Source organism: Microcebus murinus, chromosome 11 (assembly GCF_040939455.1).
Source record: "Microcebus murinus isolate Inina chromosome 11, M.murinus_Inina_mat1.0, whole genome shotgun sequence".
Classification (NCBI taxonomy): domain Eukaryota; kingdom Metazoa; phylum Chordata; class Mammalia; order Primates; family Cheirogaleidae; genus Microcebus; species Microcebus murinus.
In genome coordinates this window covers 56,081,410-56,096,429 of record NC_134114.1, presented here as the reverse complement: position 1 = coordinate 56,096,429, position 15,020 = coordinate 56,081,410, and the positions used below count along the sequence as shown (strand labels likewise).

At 35.2% G+C, this 15,020-nt stretch overlaps 1 protein-coding gene across 4 annotated transcripts in view; it reads left to right on the top strand.

Annotated features, from left to right (window-relative positions):
• AP3B1 (adaptor related protein complex 3 subunit beta 1) overlaps nucleotides 1–15,020 on the top strand; it is a 227,706-nt gene that overhangs the window by 192,363 nt on the left and 20,323 nt on the right. For all 4 annotated transcript variants that reach the window (XR_012921698.1, XM_012766761.2, XM_076008138.1 and 1 more), the window contains exon 24: nucleotides 3,382–3,466. Coding sequence is in view for 3 of the 4 variants with exons in the window: in XM_012766761.2 (XP_012622215.2) it covers nucleotides 3,382–3,466 (85 nt within the window). In the remaining variant the exon portion in view is untranslated. The remainder of the gene's footprint in view (nucleotides 1–3,381; nucleotides 3,467–15,020) is intronic.

Below are 15,020 nucleotides of genomic sequence, written 5' to 3'. Positions count from 1 at the left end.
TTTTCTTCATCTTCATTTGAGCTCTTTGGCATTGCTGAATTCTCTCCTGTATTTTCATGAGTCATTCAGTAAAGGAAGTCATTCTTTGTGTTATATTTTTACTCAAAGGAATAGAACAATTTCTGATCAATAAAGCCTGGTAAAGTTTTATAAGCAACCAAAGAAAAGCAAAGAAGAGTTGAAGTAAGCTGATTTCAGAATCCACTTAATATCTTTTCTTAATATTTTGATAATTAAGATAATTTAAAGAATACAATTTATCCTAATTTTTATTTAATTAGTTTGTGGCGTTAATATATTGCCAAGGAATTATAGAATGTCCAATTATAGAATGTCCAAATGTCCACCTATTTTACCTATAGGTAAAATAGGATGTGTTCTTTTTTGTTGCTTATAATCCAGCCTTTTTACCTAGTTAAAAAAATTAGTTTAAGAAGTGTCAAGCGGCTAATATATGAATTATCTGAAGGTTGAAAATGTTATCCAAAGGTTAGAACAGTAGAACAATATTAATTTTTCTTTGAGCTGATATAATGAGTTGATGAGTTGACCTTTTGTGGCCTATGTAGAATAGAAGAAATAAATATAATAAATTTCACAGTATGACCTTAACACAGAAATAAAATATGAATGTATACCATTGCCTTAGTGCTAGTTATAGGCTTTTCTTTTTCATTCTTAGACAAATTTTTATGACTGTATGTTTCATTCATTTTGTTGGCAATTATTGAATGCCTTTAAGATAGTGAGTTCTTTCCCATGTGTGGTATTTGTGTATAACACCACTCTATTACCAATAGATTACAGTAGACTTAGATGATATATATAAATCAGTCCTCCGAAAACATCTTAACAATGCAACAAACAAATACCATATTTTTGTGTTTTTGTGAGATAAGAGAGATGAGATTTTTGTTTTATTTATTAAGTATATATGTGTGTTAAGGAGTCCAGCAGTTTTCTTATTTGTCAGCAGTCTGTTTTACTTTTGTCTATTTTTTAATATGTGATGATTTCTGTCTAGATTTGGCCCTACCTTTAGCATGAAACTGGATTCCTTGCAAGAATATTAGGAATAGTGTGCCATTTTTTTTCCCAAAGGAACTAAGTATGTAAGAGACTTTTTTTAAGGCACAAAGAATAGCCTTAAGCTCTCTGCACTGTATTCAGTGACTTAGTGTTAACAGTTGACAAATTGAATTCAGCTAAGATTTTACTAGTTACTGTACATCTGTCACATCAAAGTAGGTGGCATCCTATGTGATTTCATTTTTTATTATTAATGATGTGGTGTAGTAGAGCCAGTGTTGTTCATTCATCCTTTTCTACATAGCCATCATAAGTATATAACAACAAATCTAGAAGCATTGTCCAAATATAGTCCCCTAGTTAGGTAAGCTTTCCCAATTAGCAGGCTCCAAATATTATAAAAATCCTTTACGTGAATAATTTTATGCTGATCATTTTGCTCTTAAAGCATCTATATAATAAAACATGCCATTGATCACAAACTGTTTTCCAAATTAAGATGGCACTAAGCTCACAGTTAATTATCTTAAGACTGAAGACGATATCAAACAGTGTCAAAGAGTGCTATCAACAAAGCATCTTGAGAGCTGTCACTTTGTCAAATGAAATACAAGGATACATGATGAAGAGAGATCTAAATCATGAATGCCATCATGTTTTGGAGATGATGGCATTTGCTACCAATGTGGTGTCAGATATAAATAAGACTGAACCCCAGTATATTTAGGGCACAGAAAAGGCATTAAGCACATATATATATATATATATATATATATAAAATCATTAAATATTATTATCATTAATAATAAAAAATGAAATCACATGGGATGCCATCTACTTTGATGTGACAGTCGTACGGTAACTAGTAAAATCTTAGCTGAATTCAAATTTGTCAACTATTAACACAAAGTCACTGAATACAGTGCAGAGAGCTTAAGGCTATTTTTTGTGCCATATATATATATATGTATATATAATTTTTTTTTACTCTATTGTAAATAAATATATTTGCCAAAGATTTAGCCAGCAAGTGTTCTGGTATTTAAGCAGCATCCTGGAAAGTGTTAGGTTGATAAACAAATGAAATTCAAACTAGAATCAGCAAACCAACATACATACCACTGAGCAAACCCATAGCATTCTAAAATCAGCATCAAACAAGTGCTCTCTTATAATGTGTAATCTTCATTGAGCCTGTGAGACATAAACATAATTCTTAACATATTAAACTTACTGAATTATTATTTCAACTGTACCATCATCTCTGTCATGGTTAGTATTAAATGGCAAATCATACTTACCAACAAGACCTAGGATCATCATAGTCTACTGAATTAGAAGTGTGCTTGCTAAAATATAACTACATACGACAAGATATATGCAGAGTAAATAAAGCTCGCTATAAAGCTGTTGTATGGTATAGCTGCAGTTACACTGAAAATTTTGGGCAAAGTGAAAATAAAAAGTAGATAATTTCTACATAAAAATATATATTATATATATACACATTTAAGATCTCCTCAGTTATTCTAAGGTATAGGCAAACTTTGGAATCATAAGAAGAATGAAATTCTGTTGTTGTTTGCCTTAAATTTTGCCATGGTTAGCTGGGGAAAAAAAACACTACTATATTGGATGTTGGTATAGTTATTTCCCATACTTGGTTAGTTGGTAGATAAAGCTTCAGAAATTCCAAATCTATAAAATGTCCTTTTATTATTTGTTTTGTCAAGATAATCTAATCTGTCAGTAAGTTTTATTTTAATAATGTTTTAAATAATGCAATTAAACTTATTTTGGTTTCAATAATGGCAATTCTTTTGGTTAATTTCTAAGTACATCTTAATTTTTTCTTCTAACTTTGCTTTAATTTGCCTTTTTAAATTTAGGATTTTTTTCCATTGAAAATTGGGAACATTGTTTAAAAATTACTTTTTAGATCTAGAATAAATATTTGAGTTTTCAGTACCTGATCTCTTTTAAGAGCCCAAAGTCCATTACAAGTATACCAAACAGGAGCACATTTATTTCCTTCTCACTCTTAATTCCTATAGAAACAATGATGGAAATTGTGAAATTTCTCAGGAAAGTATGTGTTTCTGAAACAAATAAATACAATGTGTTCATTGGAGTATGTACAGAATTAAGTTGTAACAAAGAAAACCTTCAAGCAGAATACTGAGGTTACTTTATAATTTGCTTTAATATTATCAGCTTGAAATTTTTCTTATAAACCATCATTAAATTTGACTGTTTTAATCAAACTACAAACATTATGTACATTTTCAGTTTTTAGTTTGCCTCTTTTTCAAATCCTCCGTGTTTTCATGTCTAAATTATCTCATTTCCTAGACTCTCTTGAGCCTGAGGGATCCATTACTGTTTCAATGGGTATTGACTTTTGTGATTCTACTCAGACTGCCAGTTTCCAGTTGTGGTAAGTTCAATTGTTCTTCTATTTTTTATATTACTTGTAATGGATAGCAGATCAAAAACTAGGCTTTCAACAACTTTTTTTCTGTGAAAGACAAAACATTTAAACAAATGTGTTTTGTTTTGACGATGTTTAGATTGCCATGGAATAGTTGTACAAATTGTGTGCAGTATGTGTATTTTTAGTATTTATTATACACCTAGTATTACTGCCTGCCATATGAGATTGAAATTCATAGTTTTTTGGTTAAAGAAAGATACTGCCAAGTGAATGTTTACTTATCTTAATGCTACAGTTTTGGAAAATTTATGAAAAAATCCATGAGGAAAATCCAGGAGAAATTAAAAACTTTAATATTATTGAATAGACCCAGAGAATATATCTTTTGAGTTATCATATATCTTACCTTGAGCTTCTTCAGTGGAATTATTGATACTGCCAGTACCTACGGTTGTACCTACCCATAAATTATCTTCCTTTTTACTTTAATTCACAAATTGCTTTTAATAAAAATCAAAAGAATATTTATACAGTTGGCAAAGGTTTCACAGCTTAATACTATTCAAAAGAGCTTATTTAGGATTGGATTTTGTTGTTTTCATATAATGTTTTATACATTTCTGATGAAATTCAGAGGCTATTAGCAAATTAGTACAGTTTGGTACATGCTATATTCATATGTCTTTGATATTATCCTGGAACTATTTTCTTTTTTATTTTTCTGATATAGTACACAATTTGTTACTTTGAGTTAAAGTTGCTTTGTTTTTATTCTAAAAAGAATTGAGACATTTTATTTATCTAAATTTTAGCCAGCTTAGAACAGAATTTTTTATGATTAAAAATCTTCAGGTTTTGGAAATAGATATTTCAAAATAGATTTATAGATTAAGTATATGAACCTTTCATTTTCATATACCTTTTCAGTTTACCAGTGATTCAGGCCTAATATTATACTTTTTATTGCCAAGAATCTGCAATGATGAATATAAGCAATGTAGCATAACACATTGATTTTATGCAGATCATCACCTTTATGTTTTGGGAGGTCTGCTATATTAGTGATATATAAAAACTGATTACTTTTCCCAACATTGCCTAGTAATTGTTTATTATTTTTCTATTAGACAAACAACACAGATCAATATTACTGAACACCAGACTATGAGTAACATCACTCTAAATAGATTTGCCTCCAACACCAGAGGTATATTCATTTTAATGATTTGGACAATGTGAACCCAATGACAAAGCTCATGTACCAAGTTAGACCAAAATTAAGAGCTAAAAAATTCCTCTTTCTTATCAATTTATGTAAAGAACCTTTTGATTCCTATGTAATTAGGGTTTTTTTCCCCAATATTTTTATTACAAAGACCTCCTTTGTAGTCCATTGGACATGATTTGCATTTTGTCTTTCACAATTAACTAAGTCCCTTTGGGTACTTAGTTTGCAGGTAGTGTTTGATTTTTATTTTATGTTGGGAAGTATGTATGAGCAATTTTTTTCTCCATTTCTTTTAAACTAATTTTAGGAAAATAATAAATTTATTTCACATAGAATATAGTCTTAGCTATTCTAACCATTTACATTATTGTTTTTCTGTTGTAAAGGTATAAATTAGTTATTTATTTTAGATTTTATTAAGCACAAAAGCATGTTAGATCAGAAATTATTTTTTCCATGTTCCAAAAAGAGCACTTTGTCTTGCATCAAATGTAATTGATCCTGAAGCAGTGTAATCACAATTACTCACTTTCTTAATTGGCCTGCCCAAAATCAGAAAATGGAAACCGATCGACAGTGTTTAAATCAATAGCTTCATAGTAGTGCTAGTGGGGGTAGGGAGATAGTGTGGTAATGGGTAGATCAATTGGTCTTAGATGCCAATCACTGACTGTGCCTTTTGCATAGTAAATAGCACTTTTTGCTTAGTGATGTGCTATATTAGGCTTGGTAGTTCAATAAAAAGAAAAAAAAAGCAAGAATGGCTAATATTGAATTTTTTCTTGAAATATATTATACAAATCGATACATAAAATTATAGGTAATAAGTATATTTGATAAGAAGCCTTCAGAAATGCAGAAGCCTTCAGAAACATGTATTGTAAGCCTTTCAGGTATTCTTCTATTTATTAGAAGAAAAGGAATGAGAGTAAAATGATCCTACCTTAGCTTCTAGATTAAGTTTATATCATTACAGTTATATCTATAGATAAATAGATATAGACAGAGCTATTACGTAAAGCTATATAGTTATATGGATATTTGGTAAGTGTTGTTGACTCCTTTTTGCTTTGCATTTTAAATTGTTGTCAAATTAAGTTCTTGATTAAATTTATGGAGATTGAATAGATGCATGGTATACATAAATATATCTCTCCAAAAATTGATGCAGCGCATAAATAAATCCTCATCCTTGTGATTAGCAGATATAAATGTACTAACCAGTATGAAAAATAATATGGCTTGGCACAAGTTAAAGGACTGAGCACTAGTATTCACCCTTCCTTTTGTCCAAAAGCCACCAAAAAGGCAGAAAATACATTCTTTAAAACAGAATGAACACCAAAAGAATAAGAATATCATTAGCTTACCAGAAATTGTAAAGAATTATTGACAGCTAAAGAGCAAATAAGAGCAGATAAACAATACCAGAGAAAATAAAATTTGCAGGGCAAAACACTCATAGGAGAAAACTGCTTATAATGGTAAAAACAAATCTGACAGAATATCAAGCACACAGTGAATAACTGAAAAGAAAAATCAAGACGGTCATCAGAGAGTTAAAGAACTGCTTCTAACCCCCAATTCTCCAACGTTACCCCTAGCAGCAGGCAACAGACACATATAATTTGAGACCTAAGAAAAGCACTACAAAGAAAACGAACCACTTGTCTGGGAAAGACTTTTGGTGTCGATGTGGGAACCTAAGAGTGTGCAGCATGTTTGAGTTTGTGTAAAGGTGGGAACCCAAGAGTGTGCAGCATGTTTGAGTTTGTGTAAAGGAGGCAAGGATGGTCAGAGATGAGTTGAAATGTAGTTCCATCCTAGAGAATATCTATCCACTAAATTCTCAAATCCTCTATCACTAGAGTAAAGCCAATCTTAAATCTGTTGGTGGAGAGGAAAGACCATTGCCTACCTGCCTTCCAACTTCCTTTCCATATAACCAGTCAATATCTCACCCACTCAGTTAGCTCACCTAAGGAAAAGGTGACTCATAGTAGTAATAATCACTAACATTTATCAAGTACTTACAGTGTGCAAGGCACTGTTCTGAACACTTGCATTAGATATGTCAATTTGTTAATTCTCACAAAAATATTTTAAGTTTTATTATTATTATTTTTTTTTTTGAGACAGGATCTCTGTCACCCTGGGTAGAGTAGTACAGTGGCATCATCATAGCTCACTGCAACCTCAAACTCCCGGGCTTGAGCAGTCCACCTGCCTCAGCCTCCCAAGTAGCTAGAACTATAGATATATGCCAACAGACACAGCTAGTTTTTTTTATTTTTTGTAGAAATGAGATCTCATTATGGTGCTCAGGCTGGTCTCAAATTCCTGGGCTTAAGCTGGTCTCAAATTCCTGGGCTTAAACGATACTCCTGCCTTGGCCTCCCAAAGTCCTGGGATTGCTAGTGTGAGCCATCATACCCAGCCAATATTTTTTTTAATGTTTTTATTTTAGAGCATTAATCTGTCATCCTGTAAGTATTATTACCCCATTATATAGATGAGTAAACTAAGGTACAAGAAGATTAAGAAATTGGTCTAAAATCTTATAATGAATAGATAACAGAACTTGCTACGTGTGTTAAGCCTAGTCCTTCATTATAAACATAAATGGACAACTTAGGATGACCAAACTTTTAAAGGAAAGCAGCAACTAATATGAAGACTCATGAAGGGAGCAAACAGTTTAAAAAAGAGAAAAGATATTTTTTAAAAATTATAACTAATAGATCAAGAGAACACCATATCCATAAAGTAAGACTATACCATGTGCTATGAAAAAGGAGCAACTAGAAAATTTTAAAAGTATTCTTGGAAATTTAAAAATATAATACCAAAAGAAATTCAATAAATGCATAATGGAATCGACACAGCTGAATACTGATTTAGAGTATTCTAGAAGAAAAGGTCAAGAAAATCAACTGGAATAGAAGGAAAAAGGCAAAGAGACAGAATAGGAAAGGAAAGTTTAAAGGATCAGTTTATCTAATAGGAGATCTGGAAGGAAAGAAAAGAGAAAATAGAGGGAAGAAATACTTTTAAAAATAAATTATAGAAGAACATTTTCCCAAAGAAAAGAAATGCACAAGCCTTCAGATTGAAAAGACCCATCAGTGGCCAAACAGGACAAGTAAGGAACACTCAAACCCATATCCTGAGGGAAAAAAATGGCGGACTAGAAGCAGCCTGTCAACATGCCACTCCCAGGGAAAGAAGTGGAAGGTGTGGGTAGCTGCCTACCTATAGATCGGTCTTCTCTGAAACAGCACTGTGAAATCACAGAGAGGCAACATGAGACACTCAAAGTGGAAAAAAAAGGGGAGGGGGGTGTGATATATATAACAAGGTCAGAAAATGTGCAGGGAACAATAGAACAGAGCGCTGGGCCACCAGGCTCACTGGCATAGTGTGAACTGAATTGCAAGATGGCTCCCACCACCCCCACAGACTTCTGCATGGTCGGACCCGGGACCTGCCTGGAGTCTGTGCAAAGCCATTGTACTGGACAACAGGCATGGTAGAGATCGTGCAGCAGCTAAAGCCATTCTGAACTCTTGGGTGTGCCATGCCAGGTCTGCACTGGGCTGGGGAGAGAGTGGACTGATTGTGGCTTCCCTGAGCGATACCTGGTGAATTGAACCCGTGAACTTCTCCCCTAGAGCACAATGGGGGGGGGGGCAGGGAATTGACTGGGACACAGCAGGCTCTGACTGAGAGGCTTTGGGCGAATGCTTCAGCAGGTCCTGGGTGGGGAGTGGAGAACTCCCTGGTTCCTGGGTCGCCAGAACTGACATCTGCCCACCTGACTTGGCATCCAGGGGACCTCTAAGCCTGCGGAACAGCCTGCCACTTGCTCACCCTGACTTTGCCCCCAAGGCCCCAAATCCCTCCTGCCTGCTTGGGCCTGACCCTGCCCTCCAGGTCGGATCAGCCCCACCCCCTGCTTCTGGCTCCTTGGCCCTGCTCAGAAGCTCTGCTTCTGGCTTCTCCCCAGTACCAGCTCTGAGGCTCTCACCCCAGAGCCCAATGCTCTGCCTCTGTGCCTCCAGAACCCTACTACCCCTGAGACACTATCCCCAAGTCTTCAGTACTGCATCTAGACCCCAAGACTTCACCCCAGAGCCTCCATCACTGCAGCAGGGCTGGAAGAACTGCTCCAAGTCCAACACCCTTCCAGGGACCCCCAAGCCTCAAGCCACAGTACAGTGTGACCTTGTTTGAGCAAATCCACACAACCCAGGAACCCACGACAGCTGTATCCAGCTGCTGCTGTTAGCTCTGTGGGGAAAACCTGGGTAAAGCAACCCCTACTCAGATCTACATTATACATGATACAGCACAATAGACACCCACCAGTGTAAAATCACCCAGAAGGTAAAGGTTGAAGCCCAGATACTACAATAGCTCATGGGGTAAAACAAAAGAATAAAGTTCTATGCAACGGGATGAACAGAAATCCACCCCACTTAGCTATTCTTTCAATAAAAAATGTGAATGGTTGAAACTCCCCACAGAAGAGACATAGTAGGCTGACTGAATGGATAAAAAAAACACAAGCCAAGTATCTGCTGTCTCCAGGAATGCATCTAACCCACACAGACTCATTCAGATGCAAAGTGAAGGGATGGAAAAAATATTCCATATAAATGGAAACCAAAAGAAAGGGGGTATAGCCATTCTCATATCATATAACATAGACTTCAAATCAACAAAAGTAAAGAAAGACAAAGATGGTCATTATATAATTATGAAGGGAATAATTCAATAAGAAGAGATAAAAATCCTACATATTTATGTACCTAACACAGATATGCCCAGATTCATACGGCAAACCCTATTTGATCCAAACAAAATGATAAACAGCAGCATTGTAATAGCCAAGGACTTCAACACCCCACTGACAGAACTACACAGAACCTCTAAACAAAAAATAAACAAAGAAACAATGGACTTAAACAGGACTCCAGAACAAATGGGCCTACCAGACACTTACCGAACATTTTACTGCAAAACTACTCAATATACATTTTTCTCATCAGTTCACAGAATATTCTCTAAGATTGATCACATCCTAGGCCACAAAACATGTCTCAAAAAACTTAAAAAAATAAAAATTATGTATCTTCTCAGACCACACTGGAATAAAATTAGAAATCAGTTACAACAGAAACATTCAACTCTACACAAAGTCAAGGAAATTAAACAGACTATTACTGAATGATTATTGGGTCAAGGAAGAAATTAAGATGGAAAGCAAAAGATTATTTGAACTAAATAACAAAGGGGACACAAGTTACCAAAATTTGTGGGATTCTGCAATAGCAGTCCTAAGAGAAAAATTCATACCCTTAAATGCCTACATCCAAACATAGAAAGATGACAAAATACTCTAATGAATTGTCTCAAGGAATTGGAAAAGGAAGAGCAAACCAGTGCCAAACTCAGCAGAAGAAAAGAAATAACTAAGATCAGAGCAGAACTAAACAAAATCAATAACAAAAGAATTATACAGAAGATTAATGAAACAAAAAGTTGGTTCTTGGAAAGATAAAATCGACAGGCCTCTCACTAGATTAACCAGAAACAGAAAAGAAAGGACCCATTTCTGATTGAGCTTTCTCAATCATTAATGAAAAAGGAGATATTACAACTGATACCATGGAAATACAAAATATCATCTCTGAATACTATAAAAATCTCTATGCACATAAACTTGAAAACATTGAGGAAATGGACAACCTCCCAAGGCGCAATCAGAAAGAAATAGAACTCTTGAACAGACCAATATCAAGTAACAAAATTGAAGCAGCAATAAAAAATCTTGCAACAAAAAAAGTCCCAGACTTGATGGTTTCACAGCCAAATTTTGCCAGATCTACAAAGAGCTGGTACCTGTACTGCAGAAATTATTTCATAATATTGAGAAGGAAGGTTATCCTCCCCAACTCATTCTACGAAGCCAATATCACCTTGATACCAAAGCCAGGAAAGGACACAACAAAAAAAGAAAACTATGGACCAATGTTTCTTATAAATTACAGATGCAAAAATTCTCAATAGAATCCTAGCAAACCTAAAACAGCTGCACATCAAAAACATAACCCACCATGACCTGCTAGCCTTCATCCCAGAAATGCAAGGATGATTCAACATACATAAGTCTATAAATAGAAGCAAAAGCAAAGACCATACGATCTTCTCAATAGATGGAGAAAAAGCATTTGACAAAATTTAGCACCCTTTTATGATAGGAAATCTGAACAAAATAGCCATATATGGAACATACCTGAAAAATATAAAAGCAATATATAACAAATCCACAGAGAACATCATACTAAATGAAGAAAAATTGAAAGTAAAGTACTCCCAGTTAGAACCGGAACCAAACAAGGTTGCCCACTATTACCACTTCTATTCAACATAGTGCTGGAAATCCTAGTCAGAGCAATCAGGCAAGAAAAGGAATCAAGGGTATCCAAATGGGGAAAGAGAGGTCAAACTGTCACTCTTTGCTGATGATATGATCTTATATCTAGAAAACTCCAAAGATTCTGGAATTCTCCTGGAATTGATGAATAAATTCAGCAAAGTCTTAGATTACAAAATCAAGGTACACAAATCAGTAGCATTTCTATACACAAACTGAGAATCAAATCAAAGACTCAATACCTTTCACAATAGCAACAGAGAAAATAAAATACCCAGGAAAATATTTGACTAAGAAGGTAAAAGATCTCTACAGAGAGTACTATGAATAACTGAAGAAGGAAATCACAGAGGATATCAACATATGGAAAAACATGTCATCCATTGGCAGAATCAACATTGTTAAAATGTCTACACAACCCAAAGTGATTTACAGATTCAGTGCAATCCACATTAAAATACCAACATCATTTTTCGCAGATCTAGAAAAAATAATTCTATGCTTCATATGGAACAAGAAAAGACCCTGTATAGACAAAGCAACCTTAAGCAAAAAGAACAAATTGGGAGGTATCAATTTACCAGTAACCAAAACAACATGATACTGGCACAAGAACAGAGACATAGACATAGACAAGATCAGAACAGAGAACCCAGATATAAAAGCATCCGTATATTGCCATCTGATCTTTGACAAAGCAGACAAAAACACACACTGGGGAAAAGAATCCCTATTCAATAAATGGTGCTGGGAAAATTGGATAGCCACATGTAAAAGCATGAAATAGGATTCACCAGTCACAAAAATTAGTTCCCATTGGAAAACAGACTTGAACCTAAGGCATAAAACTATAAGAATTCTAGAAGAAGAGGTTGGAAAATCTTGTCGTATCAGCCTGGGCAAAGAATTTATGAAGAAGAGCCCAAAAGCAATCACAGCAACAACAAAAATAAATAAATGGGACCTGATTAAATTAAAAAGCTTCTACACAGGCAAGAAAACAATCAATAGAACAAATAGACACCCTACAGAATGAGAGAAAATATTTGCATGCTATACATCTGGTAAAGGGCCAGAATCTACAAAGAACTCAAGCAGATCAGCAAGAAAAAAAATCAAACAACCCCATTAAAAAGTGGGCTGAGGATATGAACAGAAACTTTTCAAAAGAAGATAGAATAATGGCTAATAAACATATGAAAAGATGTACAGCATCACCAATCATCAGGGAAATGCAAATCAAAACCACAATGAGATACCATCTAACTCCAGTGAGAATGGCTTTTATCAAAAAGTTCCAAAACACAGATGCTGGAGTGGATGTGGAGAAAAAGGAACACTTACATACTGTTGGTGGGACTGCAAACTAATACAACCTCTATGGAAAGCAGTATTGAGATGCCTTAAAGAAGCAAAAGTAGAACTACTATTTGATCCAGCAATCCCACCACTGGGTATTTACCCAAAGGAAAAAAAGACATTTGCACTCAAATGTTTATAGCAGCACAATTCACAGCCACAACGATGTAAAAAATTGTTCACCATGAAACCTGGTGCCAAAAAGGTTGGGGACTACTGATGTATATTATTCCCTAACACGTTACTTGTTGCCAGTGGGGACATTTCAGGATCAACTTTTCCCCACCAAATTTGAACCTGTTGCTTACGCACCTAGCCTTTCTTCTGTGCCTTAGAAGGCAGATCTCCTTCCCCTTTTCTCTCTGCTCTCCCCACCCATTTAATCAAGGGAGTATGTGGGATACCTTCAGGAGAGATGGGAAGGAGAAGGATTTTTAGTAAAAAGAAAAAAAAAACCAAGTAGTTAAAAATAATGTAGTACATATAACTTAACCCAGTGGTCCCTAACTTTTTAAAATTATATACCTCTATATTAGTAAAAATATTTTGACTATATACTCCCTATATGTATAAGTTTATTTCTAAATTATTAATATTTATGTGTATATATATGTGTGTATTATGTTGATGTCTCAACTGTACTACATATATGTACTAAAACAGATACAAACAGAACTTAAAAAGGGATGAGAAAAAAATAAATATAGTTAGTAGGGTTTTTTGCCTATACCTTAATGTCTTGCCTTGTGCCTCTTACTTTGGGAAGCTTTGTATCCTAGGACTTGAAGCTAAAATTTTATATTTCATACTCACATTATTTTATAATTTATATATGTGATTCATGTATGTATGTATGCCCATTCATATACTCCTTCATCAGCCTTTATGTATTTCTCAAGTATCCTACCCTCGATACTTCTCTCTGTCTTAATCACTCCTTCTCTGCTGTTTGTGAAAAAGTACCTACTCCATTCTAGGGCTAACCTGTCCACCTACTTCTAGTGCTCTCAATCCCAAACTCCTTTACCTTTCCTAAGGCCTTATTTGTTTTCTCCTCTTTACTGGCTCTTTCCCTCCATCCTCTAAACATGCTTAGGTTTCTTTAAACATTCTTCTTTTGCCTCTTCATCCTCATGAAGCTTCTGTGGCCTCTGTCCTTCTTCCACTGACAGTCTTCCCTTCACTCTTTGACTCACTTGCTAAGGTTAGCAATTATACTCACTTCTGTGATCCTCACCTTACTTCCTCCCTGCAGTATTTAGCACACACTTTTTCTCCATGACCACTCTTTCCCAGTCTCTTCTGCAAGTTGCTGACTCTATTTGTCTCCAGCTTTTTCTTCCTAAGCAATAATTAGTAATGTCATTCTCATGCTTAAGATTTTCCACTGCCCACCAAACAAAGGCCACACTGCTCACCATGCCCTTCACAATCTCGCCCTACTTTTATTCCCTGATCCTTACTACAATTAACCCATTGTCTTGACACATTGAATTTCTTAACATTTCTCACATCCACTAGGTTCTTTCACAACTTCAATCATTGAACTTTTTTCGGTAAATTCATCCTTGGGCCTGGGCAAGGGGGACTCCTGCTTTAAGGGGATCCTGTTGTTGCCTTCCTCTGGCCACCTTTTCTCACCAGGCAGGCTGCCCATGGGACCCATTTTCACTTAAATTCAAGTCTTCTCCAGGTTTGCACTTCATCTTTTTATCAGTATCTTCTTTTCCAGTGTGATTTTATCCTCTTGTAAGGCTTCAGCTCTTCCCTGTACCATTCTTACTTCTTTAAAACTCAGGTGCACTGCCCTGTCTTCTCTCCTGATTCTTGATTTGTATTTCCAATTATCTGATGCATATCTCTTCCTGGGTAACTCAGTACTCAGAATTTAACATGGTTAAAGCCAAATCATTTTGTCGAAGCCTCCAAAATCCTTCAATATGTTGTCATACACCCAGTTGTTCACATCAAAAGGTAGAAAGTTTCTTCCTCCCAGCCATCACCAGGTCTGTCCCTTCTAACTTTAGAATAGCCATAAAATATTCTGTGCTACTCACCCTAGGGAAGCTATATAATATAGCGGAATAAATGTGGACTTTGGTGTCAGATCCACCTGGATTCAAATCCCAGTGCTGCCACTTACTAACAATGTGACCTTGGGCATATTATTTAAATATCCCTTTAGTTTTTTCAGTAAATTTAGGGTAACAGAAGCTACAACTTAGTGTCCATACTAGGATTTACTAAAGTAAAACACACAGCAAATACTAACCACCCCTGCCTAGACTATTAATTTAGAGTGCTAACTGGTCAACCTGCCTTTCGTTGTTCCTCTACTCCACCTTACACATTGCCCCCAGAGTTTCTGAAACACAAATGGGGTCATTTACTTTCCTATGTCAAAAGTCTCTGGTGGTTTCTGATTGCTCCAAGAAACATTGAAACACCTTTGTCTTAGTTATATGAATAAAGTAATCATATACTTTAATCATGCAGATCAGAACACTTTAGAGAGTGAAAGGAGGCACTAA